This window comes from Plectropomus leopardus, chromosome 14 (assembly GCF_008729295.1).
Source record: "Plectropomus leopardus isolate mb chromosome 14, YSFRI_Pleo_2.0, whole genome shotgun sequence".
Classification (NCBI taxonomy): domain Eukaryota; kingdom Metazoa; phylum Chordata; class Actinopteri; order Perciformes; family Serranidae; genus Plectropomus; species Plectropomus leopardus.
The window spans coordinates 5,277,835-5,298,083 of record NC_056476.1 but is presented as its reverse complement, the minus strand read 5'-3'; the positions used below and the strand labels follow the sequence as shown (position 1 = coordinate 5,298,083).

The following is a 20,249-nucleotide window of genomic DNA, read 5'->3' as shown; positions in this document are numbered from 1 at the left end:
TTAATCATGCAGCAGCCTACTAAGTTTTTTTTTTTTTTTTAAATAATTTTTGGCTCAAAACGCATAAGCATTTACAGTTTTTTACTGTAGTTTGGAACAACGGTAGCTTACATTATGGTTAGAATTATGTCATATTTTAAAAACAATTTGCTACAGGGTAAAGGCCCTCTGAGCATGTTAAGTCCTCATAACTTTCAATCTATACATGCATCCTGCTTTTTAGAAGTTTGCCTTTAATGCTGCATAACATACATCTGGGAACTTGATCATTTCCGACCTGCTTCCAGAAAACGTTCAGAGGAATGACGCTCAAAGTGAGAGATTTCCTGTTTGTGAACTTGACTCAAATCCATCGACCTCAAACTCATGAAGATGTCTGACGTCACACAAAAATGGCAGCACCACATTGCATATGTTAAACCATCAACTGAAAGGCAACATAAAGTATATTTGCCTGTATTTTCTTATCATGTAATAAAACCTGTTCTGGGTGGAAATTTATGTCAAAATATGTACCCAATGTTATCATGTAGCTGGTTATATCTAAACAATGTTTTGTTTATACATTTGTAAGGAGGCTGCAGCGCTGAGAGTTCAGCTGTGTGTACACTTGGCAAAGGATCATTAATTTATCATGGTCAGCCATGTTTTTTTTTTGGTTTGCGTTTGCGGTCGTGCAGCTGGAACTCTTCTAGGTCAAGGTTGGAAATTTGAAGCTCCGCTTTGATGCTTTTGATGTTTTATGCACAACACTTGAATTACCTTTTTGCTGAAATGTGCTACATAAATGAACATGCCTTGCCTTTCGAAAGGTCGAGTCCTGTCAATCTTCAAGCTAAACTAACAAATAATTGCAACGGGGTCGTAAGCTCACCTGGTGGCGCGTGCGCCCCGTGAACACAGGCCGTGTCCTCGCCGCAGCAGCCACTGGTTCAACTCCAACCTGCGGCCCTTTGCTGCATGTCATCCCCTCGCTTTTCCCCTTTCATGCTTGTGCTGTCCTATAAATAAGAGATGCAAAAGCCAGAAAATATCTAAAAAAAATAATAAATAAATACAATGAAGATCCCTAAAAAAAGATAAATTTGTGGATTAGTGTCAGTGTGCATGCATTACTTTTCATCAGTGCTGATTTCCAGTAACCTTGAACCGATATGTGGTGTACACACAGTGTGTACAAACTGTACTCTTCTCACACTGGACACACCCCAACTGAGGAGCGAAAAGAGCAAAAACAGCAGCACAGTCAGCACTTTGCATCAAAGAAAAAGCCAAAAAATAAACCCAAACTATGAGTTCACAGATCACCACTTTAAATGCCGGTGTGACGTCCACACAAGCTGGGAAAAAACATACAAATGAAAGACTAAAGAAACTGTGTTTCAGATTTAATTTAATAAAAGAAAACAAAAAGTATTTTAAGTTTCATTGTTTATTAAAAAACAAAATCTGAATTGAATAATCTTGCATAACACACATATGCATGTGAAGGACAGAAAAAAAAGCCAGTCACCCAACATATTTCCTAAAAAAAAAAAAGGAAAAAAAAGGAAAAAATAACAAATATCACTCTATAATTGTTCCCTCTTGGTTTCTCCTCTGCAAGCATGAAACTCGAGTGCAACAACAGAAGAGTAATCAGTGCAGCTCGTCCTCCGTCAGTCTGCGTTATCTCAGATATGAGAAGCCACAGAGCTTGGATTCATACAATATTTCATACAAGACCATGGTCATTTTTTAAGCTTGATTTCCTTTTTGGTTTGTTTATAATTTGATTAAAACAGTTGAGCAAATAATGCTGGAGAACTTGGAGATTATGTTTTCCAAAAATGTGCACAAATTCAAGTATCAAATCATCATCGGGATCGAGGGTTTTCACCTCAAAATACGCGCAGAATTTCTGTCATTCCTGTGTAAGAACCCCGTTAACATTTACTGTCACATTTCAAAAAGTACAAAGTTTCTCATCTGCATATCTTTGAAAAAAAAAAGTGTATAGTCGAAATAATCATAGTGTCTGATGTAGCATAGTTCCAGACAGCACCAGGCGAGCGTCGTGAGGGCAGCTAGAGCCTAAAGGTTCAGAGTTTGTGACCAGATGATCACAGGTTACAATCCCTGGACAGGTTGAAAAACAAAAATGAAATCTCAGTCATGGTAAGAGAATGAAAAGCATATTTCTGTCCCACAATAACAACAACTACTACTACTGAAATGCCCTTGAGCAAGGCACTGAACCTCCGACAGAACCGCTCAGTGACAAACAGCACATGACTGACATGGCAGGCGAGTCTCAGGTGTGAGTGAATGTGAGCTTTCCTCCCTCTGCAGGCCGTGACTTTAGATGTGACTTAAAAATTAAAGGGAGAGTTCAGATTTTTTGAAGTGGGGTTGCATGACGTGCTGATCCACAGTCAGTGTGTTACATACGGTCGATGGCGGTCGACACACTTTGGGGGAGCGGGCTGGAGTCCGACGTGGAAGCTGAGCGATGTACTGCTGCAGACAGAAGTTTTAATCATCTAAAAAAAAAAGTATCGCCTTGAAGAATCGTGCTTTACCTTCATGTCAGACAGCGATTTCCACCATGAAAATTGGGTTGTTATATCCACTAAATATACCAATAAATTTCAATGACTGAGGCAAATTTTGAAGATGTTATATTCTCTGAAATACTACTGATACTTGTTGTCTTTTTAAAAAAATGTTTTTGGCCATTTTTAAAGAAGATTCTGGCATTTTTTCCCTTTATTTATTTATTTTTAAAGAAAAAAATGGCAATTTATTTTCTTTAAAAATGTAAAGTCTGAAATGCATTTAAAAAAAAAAAAGTGGCCATGTTTCATCTGCTGATTTTTAAAGAAAAAAAATCATAAACATTTTTGGGAGGCGTTCTTTTTTAAGTTGGCCTTTTTCCCCCCTTTAAAATGTTTGATTTGATTTTTGTTTTTGTTTTGTTGTTTTTTTTTTTAAATTGGTGATTTTTTTATACATGCCTTCCAAAGCACGTTATATCAAGCAATTAAATCATTCATCATCAACTGAAAATGAAAAAACAGAAATTATTGTTGGATTTTCAAATATGGTCCTTGACAACAATTCCATGACTTTTCCAAAACTTTCACGTCATGTTACCCGCTGCATGTAATCCACTGACTATGAAAAAAAAATCTCTGACAACCCTGAAAAAAACTGAACTCCTCCTTTAAGGGCAGGAAAACAAGTGAGTGCAATAATTATACTCATATATTTTAACTCTAGAGACATTAAATTTTCTTTGTCATGTGAGAAAGATTCAAAAAGTGTAAATCTTCCAGGGCATGAGTCGCTCCAGCTTCAGAGCTTTGAATTTTTTTTTGTGTCTCAAGTGGGAAAACGAAATCATTCTGAACAGCGGTGAGGAAAGCACATCTGGTGACTGACAGCTCGTACACAATCAAACACATTTACCAATCTATTATCAATATCATCAGAGTGTCTGTTAGTTAGATGAAGGCTTTTCAACGTTGGGTTTAGTTTGCAAAGGGCTCAGATGTCGTAAAAATGAAAATGTTTGATCAAAGTCTGAAGGGAGATCTGATGAAACTGACTCCCTTCGCTCAACAGCTACCGCCAAGGTGTCCCTGAGCAAGGCACCTACTGTGGAGGACTGGTTGTATTGGGAAGCTCCCAGTTATGAATGTGTGTGGATGCGAAGCAGGGACGCTGCTGAGAAGCCTCCCTGGATAAATTAAATATTCCCACTAACTTCTCCTAGTTTGGATCGAGCCTGAGACTGGTGAGAAGATGATCCCAAGTCGAGCGAGAAATGTCACTTCTTGGTTTAAAACTAAAAATAAAATATATAAGAGGAGTGGGGAATACCCTCCCTTGGCGCCGGAAAGAAAGGCAGAACAAAAACAACTTGTGTCCCGTCATCATGAGTTCTTATGAGGGGACGTGGGGGCGGGAGGGGCCCCTGCATCGCCCTTTTGTTCCCGCGGCTGTGAGGGGACCGCTCTCGTGTTGTTGGCCGGAGGGCTATGTGGGTGAGGGTTATCAGGGCAGCGTCCTGCTAAATGTAGAACTGGTGTAGCGCCAGCTTGTCCATGAAGGGCTGCACCAAGTTGTCTGTGGCGAAGTAGAAGACCAGGCCGAAAAAAATGGAGATGGGCAGAGCGGGGAGTGCTTTCTTGAAGATGGCGAGGAGGAGCAGGGTCAGACACAAGCCCTGCGGGGGCAGAGACAAGACAAAATAAAACACGGAGGAAATAGCTCATCGAAACATTGTGTACCAAACAAAATCAGCCCAGAGAGGAAGGAACACTGCCTCTTATACAATCAAGTGGTTCTGGCAAAGTGGGGTTGGACACTGCGCTGAGAGACAGAGATGAGGTCTGCGGTGACTCGGGCCCGACACCAAAATAAGCAGCTGCGGTCACTCACAATGAGGATGGCTACGAAGCAGGCGAGCGTGGTGTTCCAGTCACCGCTGGCTGTGGCCGAGGCCTTTCCCACCAGCATGCTGTAGAAGATGAAGTCTCCCAGTCCCAGTTTGACGCCCCCTGAGAACACAGGAGGACACCACATTCAGGGCGGAGGCAATTCAAACGCTCCCGCCCACCCCCACAGAAATCCTCTCTCAACTGTAATTACTGTACAAACAAGAGCTCCGACCCCATATTTACCCGCTGTAAGTTTAAAGAGCGGGGCCCCCGAATAGTGCGGACACGAAACCTAGCAATTGCCATGAATAATCGCTTCCTAATTTGCTAAAAACAGTCTGCGGCCAAACATGCAAGTCACATTCGAATACGCACTAATTTCACAAAAAAGGGAACGCATAAAAACATTCCCAAAATGTTTTATGTGTTTGGAGAAAAGAGGGGACTGAAAGATGACTTTGAATTATAGAGCTCGGCTTCGTATTAAGCCTGGGTGGTAAATCTTAAACCATCAAAACGGAGCAAATGATACTGATAATAATGCACAATTTCTACTGTATAAAGAGACGTGTAGAGGGACAGACAGACAGACGTTTTCATTTAGACAATAAAAACAAACTACAAACTTCAGATAAAAGCTGCTATAATTCACACATATACATCACTTGTGCACCACGGCTAAATAATTAACACTACTATATAAAAATCTCCCTCTAAGCAATTCATTTACTATCTCTACTTTACGCTGCAAGACAAAATGAGGTTTTATCTAGGGTTCATACACATTTTTACCAAAAAAATTCCATGTCTCTTCAATGATTTTGTGGCAAATTGTGTCTCACAAAATACAAGGTTGAATAAGGGATACCAGGGGCCACTGTAACAATTTTAGGTTTTGACGTCACTACTTAAAAACCTCTTGAACTAACTGGATACAGTTTTCATGCAGGTAACTTGTATTTGTGTTCTACTTGTCAATAGTCATGTTTGTTTTTAAAAGTGATGTCAAAGTCATGATGTTGATTGAAACACTGGATGCCTGTAACATCCCATAGGCCTGATTTTATTTTTATTTTCACAAACCATTGATAATATAGTGAAGGAAAACTCACATGCTCATAGTTATGTATTTTTCCATTTTTTTAAGACTACTATGGGATCTACAGGAAGGACTATAACAGCTTTTGGAGTATGAGAAGCATTTTAATAAAAGTTATTAAACATCTAGAAATGCATACAAATATGTATCTACAGCTCTTCTGCACCACAGTTAGAGGGAATATGTCAGTTCTGTGTTCAGTGCTGCACCTTAAGTGGTGCAAAAAATCAATTAAGGCAGGTTTAAGAAATGCTGCAACTGAATACATTTCTATTAAGATATTTTACATGATTCCTTCATTAATCTACTTTAGATGAAACTGTATAAATATAACTCAAGTGAAACTAAATGGCTTATTTTACGATAAAAGCCATTGATCTGTGCTAAGCCTTCAGAAAAATAATAAAAGCTGATCATTATTCATCACTTTAATGAGTGGCTGTAAGAGAGACGTGACTGAACTTAAGCTTAATGAAAGACCCAACCAACTGATCAATAAATAATAAATAAACTGAGGCGATGAGATGCCTCTTCATCTGCCAGAACTTCAAAATATTTAAGCAGTTTTGTTTATGCAGACATTAAAGCTTCCCTGACAACAGTAACTTTAATGAGTTACTAAAATGAATCTTAAATACTCTAAATATCAGTTTCTGAGTACTCACTCTCCTCATCGTCGTCATCGACAGGAGGACGAGCAGACGGCATCTCCTGGATCTCCCGTCGGGTCGCCTCGGTGGACTGGAGCGGTCCCAGCTGGTGCTCCTGCTGGTTGACCCAGGAGGGGGTGAAGCCGCCGTCGTCCTGAGACAGAGTGGAGGGAGCCGGGGACGCCACAGCTGCAGACAGGCGATGCAAGTCAGACTAAACAACACTGACTGAAAGATTACAAACCCAGAACCAGATTAAAAACCCCTCAGTCACTTTGACCAAACGCTGACATCTGCTCACCTTCTGGAGCCTCTTGTTGGGGGGACGCCGCTTCTGTTGAGTTCCTTTTTGGCCTGTCAGTGTCGGCCATGTTGACCAGCCACACCATCGTAGCTTTGGAAGAAGTCAAAATATTGAAGGTGTCAGTGTTTGTGTTACAAGCAGGAAAAAAACAGAAAACTGATAGCCAAATTTTCAGATAAAAAGTCAATGAAATCAATTTTTAAGTCAATTTAATCTATAAAACCCATTGTCAAAAATCACAATTAGACTCAAAGGGCTTTACAGCATTAAGTGTCCGTGTCTCCACTGAAATTTAAATGCCACTTCAACTCCTTTCAGTGCCTCCGATTCTGCTGCCACTTCAACTTATTCAAACTTTTTCAGTTCAAACAAATGACACAGCCTACATGTCTTAATACAGCTGATTATTTGAGGCTTTTGATGTGTATTTTTATGCACTGAACTGCTTTCAGTTGAAATACTGTAAAAAACTGAAGTGGCAGTTTCATGGAAGCACCAAAAATTATGGACAGGCAGTTAAAGGGATGAAAAAAGTTTATATTTTAGTAAATCTGTGAGCACTGAAAGGAGTTAAAGTGTCAATATAAGTGAAAGTACTGAAAGAGGATTAAGTGTCAGTTGAGGTGTTCGTGCTCATGGGTCGAGGAGTCACTAATGTCCTTTTTACACACAAATTAGCACACGTATAAGGTTTGCTCAGATGCTGGAAACCCTTTTAAAAAGTGATAGACTGCCAGATCTGCAGGTGCACTTCTGTTTTTTTCTCTGGTACGTTATGTCCAACGTCACAGACAGCCTAAAACCAGGTAAGTAAACACATAAAAGCAGCTTTTTGATATGTCTTACTTATTTAGTTTCAGTTTCTCTAAGTTTTAAAACAATACTGAGTGCTGCTTGGAGGGAGATGAATGTTATTTTGTGGCTGCATGTCATTGCATCAAGCCAGCAAAGGGGCAAAAATTAGCACATTGTCTGCCAGGGCGTGGTATCTTTATCACTGCAGATCGGAGCTGGATAAATACCTGTGACTACTGCAGAGACATTTGTCCTGGATTTGAGGGATTTAAAGAGTCAGCTGATTTCTAACCAGACGCTGTGAAAGCACTTTTTTAGCACAGAAAGTTAAAGTGGCAGTTTAATGAAAAGCTCTGAACTGCTAAATTGCTGACAGTAGTTGAAACTGTGTTTGATCTGCAAGTGCTGAACGGAACTGAAGTGTCATTTGAAGTCAAAACGCTGACAGAGATTGAAGTTATTTTAAGTGAAAATGCTATAAGAAGTGGAGATGTCAGTGCAAAGGAGAGCTGTTTAGTGCTGAAAGATGTTGAAGTGGTAGTTTAATGGGAAAACTGTTTAAGCTTTTGTATGTTTACTTAAAAAGTGTTGTTTTATTGGCGCACTTCTGGTCTACTTCAATCAATATATCTCTAATCAGTGTCTGTCTTACAGGAGTAAATGAGAGCGGGAAAGATGGGCTCGTTCCTCTCCTGAGCCGTCTCCACCAGGATCCTCAGGGGCCCTTTGGGACAGAGCACCGCTAACAGATCTGTGAAAGAAGAAAGAGGCCAGACAAGTGACGTTAGCCACCAAACAGAAAGCTCTGTGAGAGGAAAACAAAAACAGCACCCTGACATGACATCTGTGATAACAAGAGGCAGAGATTTCACTGAAAAAGAGAGACGCTCTGCAGGTTTAGTCACTCTGTAAAATACAGAATAATAACAGTATATAACAGCATAAATGCCAGTCCCAAATGTCGTCTTTGTCCTTTAAAGGTTTTACTCAAACATACAATAATATAACTGTATTGTATTTCTAAGCATAAATCTGTCCGTGAATCAGCGCGATCTCATTTCTATTTCCACTGAACTCCAGTTACCAGTTAAATATTTCGTCTTGGAAAAGGAACAAAAACATGTCACTGCCTCAAACTAGAAACTCTTGGTAATGAAACATAATTTGAATATGCTGGAAAAACTTTGTCCCTGATGGCCTGTGTGCGCTGGCTTTCGGACAAAACAAGCTGTTGATTGGGCTGCATTCACACGCCATGGCAGCATCTGAACCCCTGTAAACTTAACATCTTTCATATTGATGAGTTAAGTAATTTTCGGCAAGTATATTAAATTATTTACTATTCCTCAGCAGACAAACATCTACCCATCTTTGTGACTGATACATAATATACAGTATCTGAACCCATTTCTGATGTGTCAAGAGAAAATTCAAAAATAATCTACAATTTTTGTCCCCAGTGTTTTGACAATTTGAGCAACCACCTCAAAAAGACAAACCCGAACACGAATGAACCTGGAAAATTCACTCTGGACACGATCAAGAACTGACACAAGGTATGTCCAAGAGAGGAGAGACCTGAGATCCTGAGTCAGTTATTACCTTTTGTACTGCATATTTTGTTTTATCTATATATATTAAAAGAAAAATTCCCTTTTGGCAGGTTCTTCCTTCAAGTTTTGGTCCGCCAATATATGTATGTAGACCCGTAGAGACCTCTAACCATCTTTACCTATCACCAAGAAATCAGCTTATAGAAAATAAACTGCTATTTTTTGGGTACGTTGGCAGTCTTTAGTTACATTTTTTTCTGCCCCAGACTTTCTTTTCTCACAGATTTGTCTTTCACGCCTCATTTCCTAAAAGTGTTCATGTTTCAGGTCACATCTTTCCTTTTCGCACACCAATTATGCCATTAATCAACACTTGTTTCATACACACAGCTGGAAAGAAAAAGAATTCCTCACAATAATAATGAGTGTTATTTAGTATGTTAGTAAATTTAGCACTGGTTTCCAAATCCATTTTCTCCCCAAAGCTAGATTACACATTTTAAATTTTCCCAGAAGAACTAAAAGAAACCAGATGACTGATCATTGGTGCACAAAGAGAGGATTTACCGTAGACAGATATAACGGCTAATATGAGCCAGGCGGTCCACTCTGGCAGGTACTTGATGAAAACCAGGGCCATGAGGGCGCTGATCATGATGAGGTAGGCCTGCTGGAGCCGCAGCGGTCCTTTCCAGTGAATACACATCATGCCCACCACTCCGAAATTCCAGATTATGATCGCCAGCGTGAAGTAGTCCATGGCCACGTTGTAGGTCTTGAAAACCTCCCTGTTAGACGGAGCAGAGACACGACAGAAAGACTTCATCTGTCATCGTAAAGACGTAGACATCTTGACATTTATGAGGATGTGAGAGAACCTGGAAATGAGTTAAATGCTGAGGGCTCACTTGAGGTAGATGTAGGAGAAGAAGAACAGCAGGAGGAGGGAGGAGAGGAAGAGCCAGCCTTGGATCACCTGTGAAGACAAAAATCAGTTTTTGGGATTTTATGTTTCAACACATTGGTGCTTGCAAGTACATGTTGCAAGTACATCCCTACATGTCTGGGGTTTGAGGTTTAAATCATTAAATATCAGAGTAAAACTTATTTCAACACCTACACTCATCTAATAGAGGCTTTTTATTTTTATTTATTATTATGGCCCGAGCACCGGCCGGTGCCGACAGCCCGCTCCAGCACGGACATGTCTGACAGCCTGCTCCAGCGCAGACATGTCCCACAGTCTACTCCAGTGCGGACATCTCCAACAGCCTGCTCCAGCACACGGACATTTCCGGCAGCCCCCTACAGCGTGGAAATGTGCAACAGCCCGTTCCTAGGTGGACATGTCCAACAGTTCACTCTAGCGCGTGGACATGTCCGACAGTCCGCTCCAGCATGGACATGTCCAACAGCCCGCTCCAACTGGAGCAGTTTTACAGACTGTCTCGCTCCTGCAGGGTTTTCCAACAAAACACCTGTCATTGCGCGCGAATAGTATGCACAGAGGTGGCTATTAATAGCGCCCAATACCACTGATTCAAGTGCCGAACAATCATGTAAATAGTGAAAGACTTTGACTCTAACAACTGAGTGTTTGACAGCCACAGCATTTTATTATTGCAGATTATCTGATGATCTGACAGCAGCCAGTGAGACAGACAAACAGAGTGCATCTTTGGACTGAGCTGAACTACAGTGTGTGTAATGTGACAGGCTTTACCTTGTAGCAGCGGTACTTGTATAACAGCACCAGCACCAAAGTCATAACGATAATCACAGTGATCATGATGGTGGCGTTCAGGATGGAGTTGAGAGCTCTCTGTCCGACTGTGTCTGTGTCTTCAGGAAACGGAGTGTAGATCCTGGAAGTGACGTTACAAAGACAAATCTCAGTCTAACAGCAAAGAATAGAATACATAATCAATACAATAAAGAAAATACTGTAGTTTTAATTACATCTCTATGCTTTTTCGGGAGGTTTAGCCCTTTCCAAAACATTGGAAGAAGTTGACAAGCAACTGGCCATAAGTTTGCAAGAAATTTGTAAAATTTTTTAAGAAAATTACCTCAAAATAAGAGAGAGAAAAAAGAAAATGACCTTGAGAAAGTGCTAAAAAATGTCCTTTTTTCTTTTTTTTTTAAACATAATTTTAAATACAGAAATAATGAAATTATACATATAGTTTTTTGGAAATTTCCCCCAAAATTTTTGATAGTATCTAATAATTCCCCTACACTAACCCTAATCTATTTTTAGATAATTTCTTGATCATTTTTTAACTTTTTTTTTGCAGATTGCCTTGCATTTTTGGCCACGTTGCTCATTATTTAAAAAAATTATTGCTTGAGACATATTTTGATAAGAAAGCTTTTCCTTTTAATTACTGATTTGTGATATATAAATTGTGTGTTTCATTTCCTTTTGTTCTGTTTTACCCCAGTGCACACTTTTATCCTAGATCTTAACATTGTTTTATTTACTGGAACTGTATATTTCTTTTTTTTTTTTTTTACGCAATTTGTGAAGCACTTTGTAACTGTTTCGAAAAGTGCTATACAAGTAAAGTTATTATTACTATTTTTTTTATCATTATTATTATGTTTTTATCCTGTGTTTTTGAAAGAAATCAAACCAATTCTCTCAGGTGTCAGAGGTTTAAATGCTAGTAAAACGCATCTGAATGCAACACAAGAAAACTGATGTTGATCCACATGTTAAAGCTTTTAACTACTCTGGATATAAGCTTGAGATATTGATGTTATGTTTAAGCGCCTTGAGCCAGATTCAGACTCTGCTGTGATGATCTTACGCAATTACAGTGCTGTGTAGGTATTCAAACTATGTAGGTGTGATATATATTACTTTAACGCCGCCTAGTGGCGCTGCAGTCAAATTGCAATTCATTCAAACACCAGACTAACTGAGCTTCGGATCGTGCTATGACACTCACAATCTCTGCCCGTCATTCTGCGTGTAGAAGCTGACGGACTTTATGGTCGCCACGACAACCACCATGCAGAGAGTCACAGGAACGAACAGCATGATGACGTTCTTGGCCCCGTATTTCAAGGTAAGCTCTTCGTCCTCGTCCTCCTCAGTCTCCACCACACGTGGAGGCCGGGCAGCGGGGGGCTGTCCGTTCTGCTCTGGTCCACTGCCATTGCCGCCGCCGCCTCCTCCTCCTCCTCCATCACCTCCTCCACCTCCAGCTCCTGAGCCTCCTCTGGACCGTGCCCTGGTCACCGGAGCCTCCTGTGGCTGCTGGGGGGGTTCAGAGGCCACGTTGGTCTCCTGTTGGTCCTGAATGGGAGAAGAATGGGGAATTTGTGATGCTTGAGTTGGGATTAAATAGCATAGCAAAGAAAAGTGCAACACATGCAGATAGTAATGATAAATAACAACTTTATTCATATAGCACCACAAAAAACTTTGCAAAGTACTTCGACAAACAAAGCAAAGCATAAATGGGACACAGACGGCGATACAACAACAGAAAGCCAAACAGTCTTACCGAACACAAGCAAATGAAACTAGAGTAGAGTTAAAACCAGAGGACAAATAATGCAAGTGTCAAAATAAAATACGATATTAAAGCAATAAAACCACAAATAAAAGGACATTTATATATAAAAAAAAAACATAAATTAAGAAGGTAAAAGAAATAAAAATTCTAAAATAAGATAAAATGGCAGAATGAGTGCAGAAAACACAACTTTTCAGAGTCTACAAGAATATCTCTGTTGATGAAATACTCCATCTAGGTGTGGTCTAATACACCCACATCAAGAGATAAATTATATTCATTATGGGATATCCTGAGGGGGATATGATCTGCAACATGCAGTACAATACAGTGTACAAAGCAACTGTGACGCTGGTTTAATCGTGTTGTCACTCCCACTTTCTCTCCATGTTTCCTGGCACTCCCCAATGAGAACTATCTCATAAAAGAAACATCTGATAGGAGAGTACCGAATAGTTCCCCGCTTCATTCATTACTTTGACATTTGAATTCCAAATCAAAATTTAAATGCTGCGCAGCATTTTATTTTTCATGTCTCCTGATTCTGTTTAGACCCAGTATTTCTGCACAGATGCAGAGAAAGATTAGGCGACACTAATATAATTAGTATTAACTTGTTTGTTAAATTGGATTCCAGTGGTGGCTCCTTAGGTCCGTTTCCGACTCGTGTGATCCAAACATTTCCTGTAACTGTTGTGAAGTCCAGAAGTCCATCTTTATTGATCGATAGATGCAATAATTTCAGAAATTCACAACTTGTATTTGTTGAACAGAATACTCTGCTTCACTCTCTGTTTGTTTGAGTCGTTTGGCCACATCCTGGCCGCAGCGGCCGCGGGTTCGATTCCAGCCTCAGCCCTTTGCTGCACGTCATCCCCTCTCTCTCCCCCTTTTATGCCTGAGCTGTCCTGTCTGAATAAAGGCAAAAAAGCCCAAAAATAATCTTAAAAAAACCCCAACATTTTTACGGCAAGGCAGGCTTGCACTGGTATTAATCCGGTGGACTAGCAACAATCTAACAGCCCCATAAATGACATTTTTTGACGTAAAAGTTGATTTAGTGAAAAAAAGGAATAAACTCACTTGTAACTCATTTAATCTGATCTTTTTTAATTTTGGGGGAGGGTGATGATGTCATAAAATATGACGACAGACATTTGAGAAAAAAAAATGGTAAATCCCTAATGCCACTACAATAATCCCTTTTTTGTGGTTGAGGGCATTTAATACTTTTACATGAAGTAGGTCTGGGAAATATAAAGATATTGAATTGTAATATTGTGTATTTTTTTTATTATGTATTATATATTTTATGATTTTTTTGACTTCTGTAAAGTGTCATTGAGTTTCGTGAAAACCATCTATAAATAAAAGGTATTATTATTATTATTATTATTGTATCGAGATATGAGTCCATATATCTTCGTGGACATTGGATATTGTTGTATGGTGATATGGAATAAATGTTGTTTTTTTCATTATTTCTGAGGTTGCATTACAGGTGATGTACCTTTTTCAACTTATTAGACAGTTCTGCTTGTTTTGATACTCACCTTTACCAACTTAGTCATTATATTATCTACATTACTCATGATTATTGATCAAAAATGAAAATGTGTTCATATATTTTTCAAAGTACAAACAGTCATTCCTACAATATTGTCACATTAAAGAGGAAATTTGGTTAGATAATGTAATATTTGATTTTGTCTCCTAGTTCTCGCATTAATGAAGTGCTTTTGTGGAGAGTTTAAAAATATCGAGATATGTATCCTATATCGAGATATAGCCTAAAAATATCTCAGTATAACGTTCAGCTCATGTTGCCCAGCTCGAATATGAGGATAACAGTAAACTGTTGGTGAGATGAGAAATGACGTGCACAAAAGGTCCCTGGCCAGGAACCAGTTTCACCGATATTTCAAAATTGTGAGCTGTGACTTGCAACACAATCCACTTCTTGTTTCTCTTATTTAGACAAGTTTCCCAACTCAAAACAAAAGCTATACTTAATTTAGAAATCAGCAACCCTTTGTGAAACATGACGCTGCCACAGTTTGTAAACTGCGTGTGAGCAGCAGTGCTTGCGGTGCTTGCTTTGTGAAAATAGTCAGACTTAAAGCAAACATTTTGGTTTACAGTTGGTCCCTTAAATCTTTATTTCTATCTTGTCTATAAAAGTCTGACCCCAGAATTCGCTTGATAAATAAATCTGTCTTCATCTACAGCTCTGAGTCAACAAGACTGTCTTTTTATCAGATAAAAACACTCTTAAATTAAGCCTTTCGTGTGTTTTTATTGGCAAAGATGCCCAGATCTTGCAAAAACACCACAGCATAGTGTTATCAGGCCATCCATGTTTCCTTTTCAGACCTTAACTGGAACATTTACACCCACTCCACCAGTTCCTCCAAAGATAACACCGCGCTCCCTCTCGCTCCGCGGTGGATCCGTCCCATCAGGACTAAATTAAAAGGCAAATAAACGAGACTGTGAGAACCAAAACTGCCGGGCTGCCAGGCGAGTCAAGACATGCGGCGGCCCAGACATGAAGCAATCTCACCAGGTACACAGAAATGAAGACAGGAGGCATCTCTGGAGACTGAACAGGGAACGCGGCCTCAGCGCCCAAACTGTACAAAATGACCTCACTGTGCGGTGCACCACATTGTGTCTCAGTCCTGGGAATAAGGCCAACGCCGGGCCCAAGGACACGAGACAAACAGGCCACTCTGCTGTTAGCCTGTTACACTGCGGGGCTGGAAGACTCCAATGCAGCGACGCTCAACTCGCTTTGCTTCAGGCCTTCTCTTAAAAAATGCCAGGGGCCAGGGGCCAGGGGCCAGGTGCAGTGGCCCCGAACATCAGGTCGTTTTCTGGGATTTTATGACATTTCTAGAATTTTATGGAATTTCGAGGATTTCATAAAGTTTCTCTGGTTTAAAGATGTTTCAAGGATTTTATGACATTTCTCAGATTTAAAGATGTTTCTCAGATTTTATGATGTTTCTCGCATTTTATGGCATTTCTAAGATTTTAGGACAATTGTAAGATTTTTGGAGGCTTCTACGATTTTATTTTGATTCCAGGATTTTAGGACATTTCTGTGACTTCAGAATGTTTCCATGATTTTGGGATATTTCTATGATTTTAGGAAATTTCTAGAATTTTATGGCATTTCTAGGTTTTTATAGCGTTAAGACGTTTCTAGGATTTTGTGACATTTCTAAGATTTAAGGACATTTCTCGGATTTTGTGACATTTCTAATATTTAAGGACATTTCTCAAATTTTCTGATGTTTCTAGCATTTTCTGACATTTTTAGGGTTTTAGGATGTTTCGATGACTTTAAAATGTTTCCATGATTTTAGGATGTTTCTATGATTTTTGGAAATTTCTAGGATTTTAGGATGTTTCCATGTTTTTCTGACATTTCTAGGATGTGAGGCAAGGCAATTTTGATTTGTATATCACATTTCACACGCAGGTAAACTCAGTGTTCTTCACATAAAACAAAGAAAACATTAAACAGTGACATAAAAAGCACAATTAAAACAACCATTCAGCAAACCATATAACGCACATACACATACACAGAGTGTAACTGGCCATCACAAATGGCATTGTGATGTTTTTAGGCTTTCAGGACATTATAGGGGCCTCGCCAGCACCTCTGTCAGGGGTGCAGGGGATCCTCCACTGGCTGTTTTGATACTGCTATGTACTCCAGGGCCTTAGTTATATTAAAAGTACAAAAAAGAAATCCCAGTGTGAATCATATATTTTTATTATGAATGTGAACTGGATGAGGGGCCACCCGGCACACTATCAGAGGCCAGATTTGACCTGGGGGCCGTAAGTTGAGTATCACCACTCTCGTGGTATATCACAACGTATGTTGGACACTTCCAGCACACTAACCTTGGCCTGACTGAGATGTCTGACCTTATTAAAGACCTGGCTGACATTATTCTGACCATAATATGCCGTTAAAGACAAAAATGAAATGTTTTGTAGCCTGCTAAGGCAGAAAAATGCTGCTGTAATGTACGTGCACGGCTGTTATGGGGTAAACAAGGCTTATGGCTGCAAAGGTGACTGTGACAGCAAAAGGGAACTTTGACTTCTTAACTAGGCCACACCTTTATTTACAGTAATGCAGACAGCCAAGCAGCAAGCTGGCATTTAGATATGCCAGAGGCAAACGTCTTTCCTTATCACAACATTAATCCTTTACAACCTGGATCAACATTAGTTTTCTTCTTTCTGCTGCGCTGAGAAGCCTTTTCACGAGCTGTTTGACCATTTGAAGTCTGAGGAATTTAAATCAATTTCTTTCTAAAACATGAAGAAAAAAGGCAATCGCCAATTTGACGAGAAATGTCTCACACTTTGCAAAAAAAAAAATAGTAAAAAGGGACAAGAAAATGACCTTAAAAATTATTTTAAAAAAGAGGGGGAGATTATTGGAAAATTGTCCAAAATATAGCAAAAAATGTCCAAAAAATAAATTTATAATTTCAAAATTTATATTTAAAATTAAGTTACAGAAACAAACGATTTTAAAAAACAGCCCTCATGAGGGATCATTTTCTTGCTTGTTTTTCTGTTTTTTGTTTTTTAAGCTTTTTAGCGCCTATTTTCATTTCTTTTTCTTGTAATTTTTTGCTAATTTTGGGCCATGTCTTTTGCTTGTTGCCTTCTCCCCATGTTTTTTTAAAAGAAATCAGACAAACTTGCTCAGCTTCCAAAGGGTTAATAATCATCATTTATTGTATGAAAGGCCGGATGTGGCCGCGGTTATAAAACTTCTCCACAGTGTGCGGCGTCACAGCCAGACTCAGAAACAGACGAGTCTTTTATCACTGACTCAACACGGTAACCACAATTTTCACAACTACAACAGTGAGGTAATCATTAGCCAACACATTAACACGGACAGATATACAGATATACCGCGAGAGCAACTAGAACACATTCTTTTATACTCACCATATTGTTTTCAATATCGCCTGCATTGTTCGCCATGGTTGGCTCGGCAGACACTTGTCCTCACATGCAACCCAAATTCTTTTGCCCTGATGGAAGAGAGCAGGGGACGATGATCAGCTTGTATCACACGAAACAAGCAAAATTAAAGGTAAATCACTGAATCAAATTTAGGGTGTCACATGTTGTGCAGATTGTAAAGGCAAATTTGCAGTTTGAAAATGACTTGACAGTGAAAACACAAAGAGAGCATCTTATTCTGGAGCTTTTCTAATGTGAAAAGTGTTCCTGTGGTTGCAAGAAATCACACTGACATTAGATACGAAAAAGAGCAGAGGTATCTAAAACATAAAACGTATCTTACATGGATACCTAAAAACCAGAATGTACATCCACGAGCTGTAGTTATTCCTAATGTCCACACTGCCTGTGAAGTGATTCATTTTAAGTGGAGGTCCACAGGTATGAGATAAGACCGATAAAACTGTAAAAACATCATATATTTGTCTGTTTTCAAAAAAAGCCTCAGGCGGCTGTTACTGTTAAAGCTTGAACACCCCAAACAGCCAGGGTCTGTTATTCCACATGCCAAATGTCTCTTTTCATGGTGTCTTACCTACCGTATATTACCATTGTTCAGACTGATGGGATACTTTTCTTGGGACAATTTAGTAGTTAGCATTCGGGTTTTGTAGGTTGTAAATTTTACTGTATAATACATGCACTTTCTTTTTCATGTTAGAAAACAAATTAGAAATTTCTCTAAAAATAGGGAAAACATTAAAATTTTAATTGGAGAATTTATATTTAAAATGATGTTACAGAAAAAAAATTACAAAAATCTGCCCTTATGAGGGGCCATTTTTTTCCTTTTTTAAAACTTTTTTTTGCAAATTTTTGGGCCATGTCTTGTTAAGTTGCTCATTACCTTCTCCCCGTGTTTTTAAAAGATATCAAACAACTTTGCTCAGTTTTCAAAGCATTAATAATCATCATTTATTGTATGAAAGGCCAGATGAGACCAGGGTTATAAGTCTTCTGCACAGTTAGTGAGTGAAGCAAATGTTGCAGCCACTTGCATACTTTACCAGCATTTGGCCAGTGACTGGTGCTAATTTCCAAACCTAAGAATAGGGAATGATTAAATTGACCAGTAACACTTTCGATGCACATATGGAGTCAAAATATACATAAAATATAGACTTGAAAATGTCAAATGTTGTTTTTTAATAAATATGCAAGCAACTATGCTGGTGCCTTAACCCTTTGAAACCTGGACAAACTGGCTTAATTACTTAATAACTACTACATAGACACGAGAAAAGGGCAAAGAGCAACTTAAGAAGAAATGACCCAAAAAGTAAAATGAAATTAGTAAGAAGTACATGAAAATTACCTGAAAACTAGCTTAAAATGTAATAAAAAAACAATACTGATTTTTTTAAAGGAAATTTCATTTATTTATCTATCTATATACATATACACACACACACACACACACACACACACACACACACACATATATATATATATAATTTTCATTTAACCTTTATTTAACTATATATATAAATTATATATATAATAATTTTCATTTAACCTTTATTTAACTAGGAATTATCTATTTTCCAAAGGAGTCCTGGTCAAGACAGCAGAATAAAAACACAACAATAAAATAATTAAGAAAAATTGTAATTACATTTTAAATATCACTGGACATTTTTGCTTTTTTTTTTCGAAATCTACAATATGTGTTTGCAATTTCTGGGACATTGCTTGCCAAGTTGCTCTTTGCCTTTTTTCCCATGTTTATGACAGAAATCAAACCAATTTACTCAGGTATCAAAATATCATAGAGAGACATCTATATGCAGCAAGAAAAGTGATGTCGATCCAGGTTTCACAGATTTAAAGATGTACCATTAGGCATCATCACATTAGGATAAAAATGATCAATTTCGTTAAAAAAGTAAGATTTGAACCATTAACTGTTAGCTGCAGTGGAGACGAAACGTTCACGTTACTGATTAAACGCCGGTGAATAATAATTAATCTCTTTCTGATGAACTGGTGACGTTAAAATCAGACTTTTGCTGACGTTACTTGGTCTCTATCACAAAGGTGTTGTTTGGCAACATTAAAAATCTCGCTGTCTTCATTTCTCACAGAGTTATTTCTTTATTAGCGAGCAGCTAAATCGGCTAGGTGGCCAATAATGCCATAACGGCAGAGCAGGCAGCGGCCGCGCTGCGAGGCTAAAACGCTACAAAACTTACACAGCTTCAACAAAACACAGGCCCTGAAAAGCGAGTGTGAAATCATTTAACTCACCTACTGTGGACGATAGCTAATTTCCTTGATTTTGTGTTCTGGTGTGTTCTCAAGCAGGTTTAAAACCCGGGCGCTTTCTCCTCTTTGTTGTTCCTGTCTTCACACAGAACTTCCGGCCGCTGCTGTAAACTACTTCCTGCTCCCACTTTTTTTTTTTATTTATTTTTTTTTTTTTAAATAAAACAGAAGAGCATAATACAGATTCAGTATACAGGGATTAGTGTATTATACAAAAAGAGCAAAAAACAAAAAAAAAAAACAGAAAGAAATAAATAAATTATTGAATACACTCTACATGTGCAGTATGCACATTTCAGCTTTTTCATTAAAAACTAAATAAAATATATTTCATAATATAAAAATAATGTAAAATAAATTCAATCGCATGATAAATAAAAACCATGTAGGGAAAGGACAAAAAAAACATAACAAAAACAAAATATTGAATATATTAAACACATGGATTATCTACATTACATATTTTCATTATAAAAGTTGTATAAAATACATTTAAAACACAAAAATCATAATTCAAAATAATGAAAAATAAATTTAATTACACAATGAATAAATAAACTAA

The 20,249-nt window shown here is 38.5% G+C and overlaps 1 protein-coding gene across 1 annotated transcript; it reads right to left on the bottom strand.

The window, feature by feature from the left end:
* Window positions 1–2,919: 2,919 nt before the first annotated feature.
* On the bottom strand, window positions 2,920–19,799 carry psen1 (presenilin 1). Its single transcript, XM_042500617.1, has 11 exons — window positions 19,670–19,799; window positions 17,345–17,430; window positions 11,780–12,129; window positions 10,549–10,690; window positions 9,734–9,801; window positions 9,393–9,613; window positions 7,925–8,023; window positions 6,475–6,567; window positions 6,189–6,362; window positions 4,426–4,544; window positions 2,920–4,210 (listed from the first exon to the last, which is right to left on the bottom strand). The coding sequence occupies exons 2-11, from the start codon at window positions 17,378–17,380 to the stop codon at window positions 4,055–4,057; spliced, it is 1,458 nt and encodes a 485-aa protein (XP_042356551.1). The 5' UTR covers window positions 17,381–17,430; window positions 19,670–19,799; the 3' UTR covers window positions 2,920–4,054.
* Between the last annotated feature and the right edge of the window lie 450 nt (window positions 19,800–20,249).